At 46.1% G+C, this 12881-nt stretch overlaps 1 protein-coding gene across 7 annotated transcripts in view; it reads right to left on the bottom strand.

Moving 5' to 3' along the window:
• Positions 1–1125: 1125 nt before the first annotated feature.
• DDC (dopa decarboxylase (aromatic L-amino acid decarboxylase)) overlaps positions 1126–12881 on the bottom strand; it is a 107231-nt gene continuing 95475 nt past the window's right edge. For all 7 annotated transcript variants that reach the window (XM_011947533.1, XM_011947534.1, XM_011947532.1 and 4 more), the window contains 4 exons: positions 10457–10555; positions 7635–7736; positions 3632–3850; positions 1126–1528 (listed from right to left, as the gene is read on the bottom strand). In XM_011947533.1, the coding sequence (XP_011802923.1) occupies positions 3650–3850; positions 7635–7736; positions 10457–10555 (402 nt within the window). In that variant the 3' untranslated portion in view covers positions 1126–1528; positions 3632–3649. The remainder of the gene's footprint in view (positions 1529–3631; positions 3851–7634; positions 7737–10456; positions 10556–12881) is intronic.

The following is a 12881-nucleotide window of genomic DNA, read 5'->3' as shown; positions in this document are numbered from 1 at the left end:
CTGTTGGGTCTGTGTCTAAGCTGATGTCTTAGACTCTCCATCAAAAGGATCCAGCCAGTTCGGAGGGAGGAAATCTTCAGTCGCTTGCTGGCCTCCTGCCCTGCTTCTGTACAGCATCCCCGTTGGCCCCTGCCACCCAGTCTCCCTCCCATCAGGTCTCAGCCGTCTTTCTGAAGTATATTTGTGGATGAGGCTGGATGAGCCCACTAAAGCAGAAAGCTGGTATCAATGATGTTGGTGGCTCACATTGGAGCCCTTGCAGCAATCTTAACTCAAGGGTTGAAAAAGAATCTTGTAAAATTTAGACATCCCAGCCTTAACTCAAGCGGAGTGTTCCACACTCCACTGGTCCTAACAAGGGTGGCCCCTGATGGGCCCCAGAAACAGCCTCTGTCCCCACATCATGGTGGAGGTCAGGTCTTAATTTGCTGTTGGGTAGAGAACAAATGACCTGAATAAATTAGATGGGGAACTACTTGGCATCTGACATATTTCCAGATTTTTGAGTAACAGATCATATCATTCACTTAGTTCACATAGGTTTGGAGGTCTTTGAAATTCAAATATACTTACTAATAACCCAAGGACCCTTTCTGAGAGTGCCTTTGATAGTTCTGTAGTCTTCAAAGGACAAGAACTCATCTTGGGATTAAAACACACATTTCTAAAAGCAAAATGGTTCCCAATACAGATAGTGAACTTAAAGTGAGATTGAGTAAATACCACATCCTTGTCGGAATTTGTTTACAGAAGCACTCTCCAGTTGCTTATCAATCATGATACTATAGGACAGATAGACTTGTCAGACCAGAAAATCAAGACCCAGAAAGCCAGAGAATCCTTCCCATCACAGCAGAGACTTCAATCTCATTGCTCCAGGTTGTCTCTTGATTCTAATTTTATTTCCACAGAAGTTGAAGTCATCTCCAAGTAAAACTTCTATATTGTTAACGTATCCAGAACAGTGCCTGACATATACTAGGCATTCAATGAACATTTGCTGAATAAATGAATGCCGTTTAAAAACATCCCAAGGATGCTGTATCTTTTTCTACTTTGGAGGGAATGTATCACAAGAATAAATTTGATACAACATAGAACAAGATGATCATCTGACACAATTACTATTTCACTTGAATTGTTTATTAGGCATTTAGCCACATGACAAAGGACAATTTAAAGACCACAGATATAATTTCAAGTTGCATGAACATAGACTGCCCTGGAAAATATGTCAGTGAGGCTTTCCTGCCACTTCTGATGGCTGCAAAAACATGAAAATCTGTAATGTTTTAATCAACAAAAATCACAGCTAATGATTAAAGCTATGGCCATGAAGATTAACTTTTTATATAGCAAATAATATTTATTTGTTGATGAGACATAAGCAGACAAAATCACAACCCTCTGGATAACTTTGGAGAAAGACATGGGAAGCCACAGGCAGACTCAGTTCCACGAAGCCAGGATGATATTTATTTACTTCTTATTCCAGTTTTCAGATATATCTCTCTTCAACTTTTGATTCCTAAAGGAAAAAAATAGCATGAGCATATGGCTACATTAAAAAGAAAAGAATAAGAATTGCATGTGCTTCTTATTCAAATATAAAGAATGAATATATAATTTCTCCAAAAAACAGAGACAATTGTGCGATGCCAAAGAGTTTGAACTTAATAAAGGAATTTTTATTGCCAATCTGCCTTCTCTGATGAAAATTGTATTAGTGTCAACTAGAATCTCTGCCTAATTTTCTACCTCTGTAAAATAAGAATAGTTCCTACTTTCTCTCAGAACTATAACCACATGAATATGATGTAATAAACTCAAATAAGTACAAGTAAAATCAAGGTATTAAGATTTTTATTGTTCTAATCTGTCCAAAACAACATACATGCATTAGGACTTACTATTGTATCACATATCTTTTTTAAAAATTGAATTTCATTTTTACCTTTTGAATCTGTAACAAATATAATGACCCCAGAGGAACTGAGACTCTAATGAGAAATATACCTTTGTTTCTGATAAATTTTCAGAGCTACATTCTCCACATATGTTCTTCTAGGCATGTGTCAATACAGGCTTATGACATAGATGCAAAACATGGGGTTGCAGAAATGTGAGTCAGGAGTGTTTGCCTGATAGAGATTTGTTTCGTATGGAGCTTACAGTGGTACTTTCCCTTCCCTCACACAGTCTTATGCTGAGAACAATGGAATAACTTCAACATATAAGCCTGTCCCCACTACCTGCCAGAGATGCTTGAGATACCACTTTGGAGTTGCTCTGGGTCAGGAGGTCTTCCTCAGACCCCAGGTCTCTCTCAGTTTATGAGTGGGGAAAGGCCCTGGTTGCACCAGGGAAAGGACCTGGTTCTCAGTGTATATTTTGACTGAGAAGGTAGTTCTTTGGCCTCAACTTTCAGGAGCCGTGGACAGGTCTATCACGTATATGAAATATGATTTTCAACTTCTGACTTATTGAGCACTATAGTTTTTCAGATATTCACAATTAAAATCAATAGCAAAGAAGATAAAGCTGTAGGCAATCAGGAAATGCATTACATGACTCACAGAGTCTAAATCCCCCACAGGTTGTAATGAACGAGCCATTGGAAAGGAAGAGGGAGAGAGAGAAAGAGAAGCAGACCCTAAGGAGGGATCACAGATATCTTCCACTAAACCGGAGAAACAGGTAGACGTATCCCAACAGGATGACATTCTTAAGATAACCTAATGAAGAGGCTTTCTAAGGTTGTCTGGGTTCCCACAAACATAATTTTAAATACCCTTCATGTTGCCAACACTGCATTTATTTAAAATGTGTGCTTTGTTTTTACAAATTAACTGCATGCTGTCTACAGGGTTTAGCTGTGAGGGGTTTACCCCTCACAACTGCAAGAAGTCTGGTAGTTGACACATATCCTTTCTTTAAACCATCAAGAATTTGGACGGCAAGTCGTGAGTCACAATAAATTCCCTTTTTATTGTTTTCATTAGTTCTCTAAAGGTCACCAGTTTCTTATATGAGCTTGTTATGATAGTAAGTTATCTCAACAAATGCTGTTTGAAGAAACCTAAAGTATTTAGATATTGATATAAGAGAATAAAAAGTAAAAATCTAAGTTTTAAAAGAATTATTAAAATGTATCATTCCTTCTACTTCTCTAGAATTAACATGATTTTCTCTTCCTTTTTTTTTTTTTTTTTTTTTTTTTTGAGACAGAGTCTCACACTGTGGCCAGGCTGGAGTGCAGTGGCGCGATCTTGGCTCACTGCAACCTCCGCCTCCCAGGTTCATGCAGTGCCTCCACCTCTGGAATAGCTGGGATTACAGATGCGCGCTGCCACGCCCAGCTAATTTTTAGTAGAGATGGGGTTTCACCATGTTGGCCAGGATGGTCTCGATCTCTTGACCTTGTAATCTGCCCGCCCTGGCCTCCCAAAGTGTTGCAATTACAGGCATGAGCCAATGCACCCGGCCTTCTCTTCCTTATTTTCAGGTGAGGGAAATGCACCCTGGCAGCACTGAGTGGGCGGGTTGGGCCTGTAGCTGGGTCTGGACTCCAGGAGGACACCCTTGCTGCGGGACAAGGAGACAGGCAGAAAATGAGCCCAGGGCAGCCTACCTGCAGCTGGCTTCACTCCTACTCCTTCTCTGCTCGCAGCACGTCAGCCGCCAGCTCTTTGATGTGCTCCCAGGCCCGCTGCACATGGGCAGATTCCACAGTGCGAGAGCAGATGGCAAAGCGCAGGACAAACTTGTCCCTGAGGTGACATGGAACCAAGTGGATTTTTCTGGCACTGTTTATTCTTTGCAGAAGAGCTTCATTCACTTTATTGGAACCCTGGAGGGATTGAAAGAGAGGAACTGTGCTCAGGTCTCTGAGGACTCAAAAATCAACTGGTCATGTAGGAAGGCCAGTGCTTGGCAACCCTGCCATACATCAGGAAGAGGCCGACTAACCATCCCCCTTGCATTTACGATGTTACAAAATTCAACAAAATAACAGTAACGCACCCTAAAAGACTGCACGCATCTTCTCCCCACAGACAATTTCTCCATATTCTAATGTGCCATCAAAAGATGACCCTTCCATGGTCTAAGGTTTTTTAAGGAAAATAAAGATCCCTAGATATGTCATCTACAAATGTATGAGCTTAAACAGCAGAAATGGGGTTTCTGATGGCACCAGGGGAGGAGTCTCTAAATTCCCACGGAAACATAGAAGAGTCTCAGCAACCTAGAAAATGAAGCATAATGGTCAAGCTAGTGCTAGAATCTGGGAAGAATGTCCACGAACCACAGGACCGAGCAACCATTTGTGCCTCTCCAGACGAGCACAGCCCACCAGCCTGGGGTAGGGGCAGAGGCCCCACCCCTCCCACTACACTAGAGATGGAAGCCTGGTATCAATCAGCCAATGGTAAGCCCTTGCTGTCCTGCCTGGGCCCTGCTTCCACAGCAGCCAGTCTCCTGACACTTCACCTCCACCTCCCTTTGCTCCTCTGTCCTTCTTCTGATTGCAGGCAGTGACTCCATGTCTTCTAAGCCATGGAGTCTTAAATAGAAGGAACTGAATGTGGGACACTGCATCCTAGTCACCTGAACCTTGCAGGACTGCAGTTCATGGCCCTGTCTTCAGAGTGGAGAAGCAGGGAGGACAAGTAGGAAGGGGAGAGTTCCATCCACCGCACAGAACCACCTCAGATGAGCACTTGCTGGATGCTGGCACCTGGCACAGAGCTGCGCAAATACCCTGGCCTCTAGCTATGGGCCTGAGCGCCCTGCTCCTGTTGTGCCCAGGTAGACAGTGATGGGCCAGAGGAAATTTGGAAACCGTGGGTGAACACCAGGTCTGCGTGAATCCGGATGAGGATTCAAGGATGAAGATAGAGAAAAAAAAGAAATGATGGTACCAAGGGAATGGAATGTTACCAAAAAGACTCAGCATGAGAGCAAACATCTGCAAAGTATAGAGCACAGAAAATAGGAAGCAAATTATTTAGGAAAAATGTGCTTGTCATTTTCAAACAGACTGGATAGGACAGTACTTCCATGAAGTAGAGGCAAGAAGCCTAGCAGAGATGGGACAATGACAATGAACAAAGTAGGCTGAGCGCACACAGATGAAGACCAAGCAAGTACTGGCCGCGATGAGGATGGAGGGAGAGGGACCATGATGCCATAGCAACATCACATCTGCTTTAGTAAAGAGCCACATGATGCACTGAAGCATTCAGCATGAGGGGGCCTGAAATTCAGATTGAAGAGGATTAGGCCAGGAGAGAGTGAGGCCAAGATGGCAGACGTGGAGGCAGAAAAGTGAGCCACGGTGTTTGACTCACGTGCCTCCTCCAGAAACTGGATTTTCAGACTGGAGGCACAAGCAAAGTTTTACAAAAGGAAACATTTGTCAGCTGAAAAATGCCCTGGGCTTCCTGCACAAGAGGCCTCACTATATGGCATGAGAGAAGAATGGACAGAAACCAGTACACAGATGGGTTTGGTGGCCTCTGTAAATTATGCAAATAAAATAAAAGCCATAACCTTGACAACATTACGCTAAGTGAAAGAAGACAGTCATAAAAGGCAATATGTTGTATGATTTCATTATACAAATGTCCAGAATAGACAAACCTACAGAAACAGAAAACAGTCCTAAGGACAGGGAATATGGCATGACTGGGTGTGGGGTTTCTTTTCAGAGGATGAAAATGTTCTAGAATTAGATTGTGGTGATGGCTGCACAATTCTGTAGATATACTAAAAATATTCAAATGTAGCTTTTTTTTCTTTTTTTTTTTGAGATGGAGTCTTGCTCTGTTGCCCGGGCTGGAGCACAGTAGCACAATCTCGGCTCACTGTAACCTCTGCCTCCCAGGTTTAAGTGATTCTCCTGCCTCAGCCTCCCAAGTAGCTGGGATTACAGGTGTGTGCCACCACTCCTGACTAATTTTCATATTTGTAGTAGAGATGAGGTTTCACCATGTTGGTAAGGCTGTTCTCGAACTCCTGACCTCAAGTGATCTGGCCTCCTTGGTCTCCCAAAGTGCTGGGATTACAGGCGTGAGCCACCAAGCCCGGCCCAAATGTAAACTTTAAATGAACAAAGTGAATTATATCTCAATAGAACTGTTAAAAAAATAGAATATAAAAGTCCTAGAAGAAAACTGTCGGCAAAAATAAGAATGAAAACAACTGGTTGACAGCAGATGAGTCTAATAAGTACGATGCCAACACCAAGGTTGGTTGACTGGACACATCCTGGACATGGATGGACTGAGGCTTCTCCCACAGACACCCAGAGTGTGTCTTGCCCTCTTGGTCCTCTGTGCATCTCCCAGGTCTCATCACCTGTGCTCTTCCAACAGCTCAAGTCTCCTCTCCTGCTCTACTACCTGCAGGCTTTCCCATGGCTACAGCTCCTCCTTGCCTCAGAGCTCCAAGTCAGGTGAGGCAAAAGGATGTCCTCCACATGGTAGGTGGAGTGGCAGTGCCACACTCTGACTGGCAGCCCCTTGAAAATGACACTGACCCCAACCTACTCCTTCTCCTGAGTGTCTTTAATTTGAAAAAGGAAGCCTCCTGGAAAGGCTTGAAATGATTGTGAATTAAAAGCTACCTCGGTCAGGCACAGTGGCTCATGCCTGTAATCCCAGCACTTTGAGAGGCTGAGATGGGCGGATCATGAGGTCAGAGTTTGAGACCAGCCTGACCAACATGGTGAAACCCCATCTCTACTAAAAATACAAAACTTAGCTGGGTGTGGTGGTGCACACCTGTAATCCCAGCTACTCAAGAGGCTGAGGCAGGAGGATCACTTGAACCTGGGAGGCGGAGGTTGCAGTGAGCCAAGATTGTGCCACTGCACTCCATCCTGGGCAACAGAGCATGAGACTCTGACTCAAAAAAAAAAACAAAAAACAAAAAAACAACTTATAAAACAAACAGACAGAGGATTAGGTCTCACCTGGCTCTGTGCACACAAGGGAGATTACCAAGGGGAATGTGTGCAGTGCATCTTAGAGCCTTTTTGAGAACTGTATCATGATTCTCAGCAGAGATGGCTTATGCCCTAACCTGTGTGGGCCAGCCTGCCCTCACCTGGTGAACATCGGGTGAGCAAAATAACAGCACGCCACAGCACAGTGTCAAACAGACTCCTGTGTGGGCATCTTGTAAAGGTATGCAGCCAGCAGCTCTGGAATGGGGCCCAAGACTGACTTTTCTAAGGACCTCCCAGGCAATGCTGATGATGCTGATGCTATTGATCCACAGAAGATGCTCAGATTAGTGAAGCTATGGACAGGCCACTGTCCTCCAGGGAGGGCCTGTGGCAGAGGTGTGGGATGGAGCCTTGGGGATGGAAAAATGGTAAGGATTCTGGGACCAATAAGCTGTGTAAGTGAGAAGTCTCAGGGCAGGCTTGAGGAAGCGGGAACAGCCCCCATGCGTGGACGCAAGGCTGTGCAGCGTCGGGCAGGGCAGGCTGGTGAACTGAAGAACACAGGCTTTGCTCTCCCATCTCTGGAGAGCCAGGGCCAGTTTTTGAGCATGGAGGTAATGAACGACACTTTCCCCTCTGTCACATTCACAGAAAATGAAGAATGGAATAGATGTAGACAAACCTTCAGCCGAAAGCAGACAAGCCCCAGAGTGACTTTCGCACAGATTTCAAAACGGGGATCCTGGAGCACCAGTGACTCAAACTCATGGGACAGCTGGACATGCTTGAAAGAGGAAAGGGAAAATCTGTTTCTCTCATGGCCACTTAATTCAGAACTTAACTACCTAGAAAACCTTATTAGACTGCACATGTATAATTCATTTAGATGCTCTTGGCAATTTTCCTCAAGTGCTTGTACCGTTCACTGACCAGCTGTTCCCAGGCAGGCTAAGCAACTCATTCCCTGCATCAGCAAAGGTCTAGTGTCTTCAGAACACCAATTGTCATTTTCTTCTGTTCATGGGACTATTTTTCTCCCACCCAAACTGTCTTTTATAATGTTAGAATAAACACCGTGAGGAGGTATTTGAGCATTCTGGAAGAGACAATGGCTAATGCCCATTGAGTTGCTCCTCTGTGTTTCCGGTGCCAGCGCTCACCACTGCGGCATCTTCAGGACAACCCACAACACAGAGGATATCGTGATTATCCCCATTTTGCAGATAAGAAAACAGGATGGAAGAGGGCAAGGGACATGCCCAAGGTGCACCTGGAGGCCTTGGCTGAGCTGGGGTTCTATGGCAGCCTGATGGAGCTGCAGCTCTGTGGCTGCCACAGCTGTTGCTCCTCCTTGGCGTTTGCCACCTAGAGCTGAGCATCCTGTCCGCTCTGTCACATTCAGAATCGGCCTTCCTTTCATTGAATACACTGACCTTATTTCACTTCCAGATAGTTATAGAACTCAGAAGCTATTCAGATAGCATGTGATCCTAGGAGAAGGAGCCCTCCGTGGCGTAGGCCCGTGCTTTGCTTATTCTAAGCCCGCGCATACAGCAGGGCCCCCACGTTGCAAGTGCTGGCCGTGGGTGGCTGGGACCAAAACACCTGTCATACGAGCGGTTCCTCGTCAAGCCACCAGAGGGCGCCAAAGACCTCGGCCCCATGGGCGATCCCGAAACCCGTTTCCCGCCCAGGGAGACAGGCTTTGAGCATCGCTGGACTCTGCTCCTAAGGCAGGATTGGGTCCCCTTTCAGAAAGAAGTGGGGTATATTTTAAACAGGAGCCAGCATGATCATAACTAGTTGTCCTTGAGCTTAAAGATGTCATCATTGGGGAGAGATAAATCCCTGATTTTTTGGCTTTCTGTCCCCCCAAAAACTGAATTCGTCTCAAATGGGTAGAGGGCCATTTCCTACCCATGAATTCATATACATACTCCTTTCCCAGTTCTCGCCCCCAAACAGGTCCTCATAGTGCTCGGCAGCTCCTGGAACTGTCCTCACCGAAGCTTTGGGAATAGACAGTTCATGGCACATCCTAGGCATTCTACAAAGCTTGCAAATGGATGTGTTTTTATACGCTGTGCCACAGAGGATGCGGCTGGGGACACCTGCCCCTGCACAACTGGTTGTGAAGTGGCAACAGGACTTAAAATGGAGGACTGTCACCATCACTAAGGCTGAATATCACAGGTGTGCTTGTTCCCATGAAGCCTGGGGACCTCTGTCCATCAAGACGAGGTCACAGCTTAGGAAGGACACCAGGATCAGAGGGAGCCAGCAGAACAGCAGCAGGCCTTCTGCAGCTGGCTAAATGGGTGGCTTTAGGCAGGTCTGGGCTCGTATTCAAGACTCAGTTTCCTCTTTTTTTTTTTGAGACAGAGTCTTGCTCTGTTGTCCAGGCTTTAGTGCAGTGGCGCGATCTGTGCTCACTGCAAACTCTGCCTCCCGGGTTCAAGCAATTCTCCTGCTTCAGCCTCCCAAATGGCTGGGATTACAGGTGCCTGCCACCATGCCCAGCTAATTTTTTGTATTTTTTTTTTTTAATAGAGACAGGGTTTCACTATGTTGACCAGGCTGGTCTTGAACTCCTGACTTCATGATCCCCCCGCCTTAGCCTCCCAAAGTGCTGGGATTACAGGCTTGAGCCACCACGCCCAGCCAATTGTTGCTTTGTTTTTTTGTTTGTTTGTTTGTTTTGTTTTTTTAAAGCAGGAGAGTGGGGCTTGTAGCTGATGAGTGGTTCTCAAATTTTAGTGCATAGAGAAGGTGTCTGGTTTGCTTGTTAAAACAGAGGTTGCTGGGCCCCACCGCAGGCCAGCACTGCTGGTCTGGAAGCATGTCTGAGAACCACTGGTCTAGGGAATATCTATCTTATTCTGGCAATCTAGGGGAGAAAAACACATTCATTATGTTGTCACATGCATTATGATTGCCACTGCTCAATGAACTTCATTCTTGGCTAGATGTGGCTAAAGCACAACCTATGTGGTGTTTCTACTGTGACCATCTTCCTGGACCTGATAACCAGCAATCTGTATGAAAGTGACTTAACAGATCTTATAAATACCCTCATCTCAACAACCCAAACTACAGTTTGATTCTCTTGCCGTGTATTTGCTTATTACAACATTTGAAGGCCGGGCGCAGTGACTCACACCTGTCAATCCCAGCACTTTGAGAGGCCGAGGCAGGTGGATCACCAGAAGTCAGGAGTTCGAGATCAGCCTGACCAACATGGTGAAACTCAGTCTCTACTTAAAATACAAAATTAGCTGGACATGATGGCGCATGCCTGTAATCCTAGCTACTCAGGAGACTGAGGCAGGAGATTCGCTTGACCCCAGGAGGCAGAGGTTACAGTGAGCTGAGATCTCACCAGTGAACTCCAGCTTGGGGGACAAGAGTGAAACTCTGTCTCAAAAAAAAAAAAAATGAATTTATTTCTAAAGTCCCAAAAGACCTCTGCAATTTTACCCAGATAAATAATAAAAACAAGGTCACCTTGCGGATATAAGCCTGCAGTCCTTTGACTCCATACATCCTAAATACAAACCACATTTTCAAAGAGCGAAATCTTCGGCCCAGTGGTATCTGCCAGTGCTGAAATGAAACATGAAACGGACCATCAGTGAGGAAGATATTAAAAGCAGGCTTCCTTTTCAGCTCACTGGCTTACCTGTTTCTCTTGGAGGCAGCCGATTCCTAGGCGGCCACCCTGCTCCCACTGCTATGGCCCATCTTGGATAGCAGGGCCCTCCATGATGTGGGCAGAGGCTTTCTTTGGAAATCTCCAAGACAGAGGAACACAGACAGGGACTGTTGACCTGGGAGCCAGCAATGTTCATTGTTTTCATTCAACAGATGTTTGGGGTGTGCACAGTAGGGCCAGACCCTGGGCTGGGCCCAGGGGTTCCGTGGTGAGCAAACAGGGAAGACATGGCCCTGCCCCCAGCGAGCTCACCATCCAGTGGGGATAAGGGGGTGATTTTCATTGATGTCCTTGCCTAGGAAGGAGGGAGCCAGAACCCGCTCTTGTCTGCCACTTCTGCCCTGGATGTTCTGGCACTGTTTTCTAGAGCAATACTGGTTCCCTTTTGGTCCCACTGATCACCATGGAGTGACCCCAAGATCCCTCACCAGAAGACACAATGTGTGTCTCCATGCTGGGCTCCAGAAGCTTTCCCTGTCCTTCCTCTGGTTTTCCCAGACCCAGTCAGCTGACTGACCCCCACACTCTCTGAGGGATAGAGATGTGGTGAAGTGAGCAGGGAAGGACTGGGATGAGGAGGCTGCTGGGAAGTGACCATAGCAGCACTGCGTGGTCATCTTAACAGTCACATTCTATTTCAGCTATAAAGGAGATGCTGAGGAGAGCTGAGCCAGCTCCCTGCTGGGCCTGGGTGACACAGTGCAGCCAGGTGCGACTCTCGAGCTCAGCTGGGCCATCTGCCGGGTGGAACTGCTTAGCAGGAGTCCTGAGTCCCGCACTGCTCCCCGGAAGCGGGGGTCACAGGTGGTTTTTAAAGTGTGGGTGAAGGCCGGATGCGGTGGCTCATACCTGTAACCCCAGCACTTCGGGAGGCCAAGGTAGGTGGATCACCTGAGGTCAGGAGTTTGAGACTAGCCTGACCAACATGGTGAAACCCCCTCTACTGAAAATACAAAAATTAGCCTGGCATGGTGGCACGTGCCTGTAATCCCATCTACTTGGGAAGCTGAGGCAGGACCTGGGAGGCGGAGGTTGCAGTGAGCCAAGATGGCGCCATTGTACACCAGCCTGGGCAATAGAGTGAGACTCCATCTCTAAATAAATAAATAAATAAATAAATAAATAAATAAATAAATAAATAAATAAATAAAATAAAGTGTGAGTGGAATGAACGGATGGCAGCTGCTTTGGAACACAAGAGAAGCAGCTCAAGGACCCAGAGCCAGAGTTCTGCAGGAGCTTCTCAGGTCAAAAGGGAAACAGGGACCCAACCTCTGACTCAGGCATTCAGCATGGCCAAGCCCTGCCCGGTGTGTTGACACATTATCTCCTTTGAGTTTCCTAGCAGCACTGTAAACAAGGGTTCGGATCCCTACTTTCTTAGAGCGAAAGCAGGTGTGGAGAGTGACTTGTTCAATGTCACCAAGCCAGCATGCGGCAGAGTCTGAGCTGAACCTGCACACACAGTTGTCTGCTAGTAAGCACTGCGTTTGCAAGCTGCTGGGCTACTCAAGAACTAAGCTAACTTGTCTTTTGGGAAATCTAAAAGAAGAATCCTTTATCCCACCACTAGCTGACTGACTGACTGACTAACAGGCAGTGGAGCGACGCTTCCCTGCCACGTTCAGCATGGGCGCTGCGTTCCAAAATCATTCCTGGACCAGTCATTCCCCTACAAATTAAAATGCGATTTCAGTCTAACATTTGGAAGAATACCAAGGTAAACTTAATTTCTGTGGTCCTGGAGTGAAAATGCACACCATCTAATTGAATGCTCACTCAAATGTGGCTCCAAATGCTGTCATGTTCTCTCCAGAGACTGAGTTCAATGCACTGGCCCCTCCCCCAATATGTTCCTGGGCGCCTGCAGTAGACGGCTGTGACTCCTGTGTACCCAGCCTCACCTCCTGCCAGACTAAGTTCCCAGAGGAAAGGGACTGTGTCTCATTTGCCATTTTAGTTCCAGCCCCAAGCCCAGCACCCGGCCTGGCTCGGCGTGGCCAGCCCACATTTTGTGGAATATTGTTAATGGACATACTTAAATAAATCAGGAATAAAACCCATTTTTCCCTCATTCATGGGTCATCTAAAAGGATTCTGCATATAGAAACCAATTCATATTTGATGCTTCCCAAACATCAAATGAGCTATTTCCTGGTACTTTTTCCTCCACAATTGATCATTTTTAAACCCATATTTTGTCCCACTTTTGACAAG

This window comes from Colobus angolensis, unplaced genomic scaffold (assembly GCF_000951035.1).
Source record: "Colobus angolensis palliatus isolate OR3802 unplaced genomic scaffold, Cang.pa_1.0 Scaffold268, whole genome shotgun sequence".
Taxonomy (NCBI): Eukaryota; Metazoa; Chordata; class Mammalia; order Primates; family Cercopithecidae; genus Colobus; species Colobus angolensis.
The sequence above is the reverse complement of the archived record's forward strand: the minus strand, read 5'-3'. Positions and strand labels throughout refer to the sequence as shown.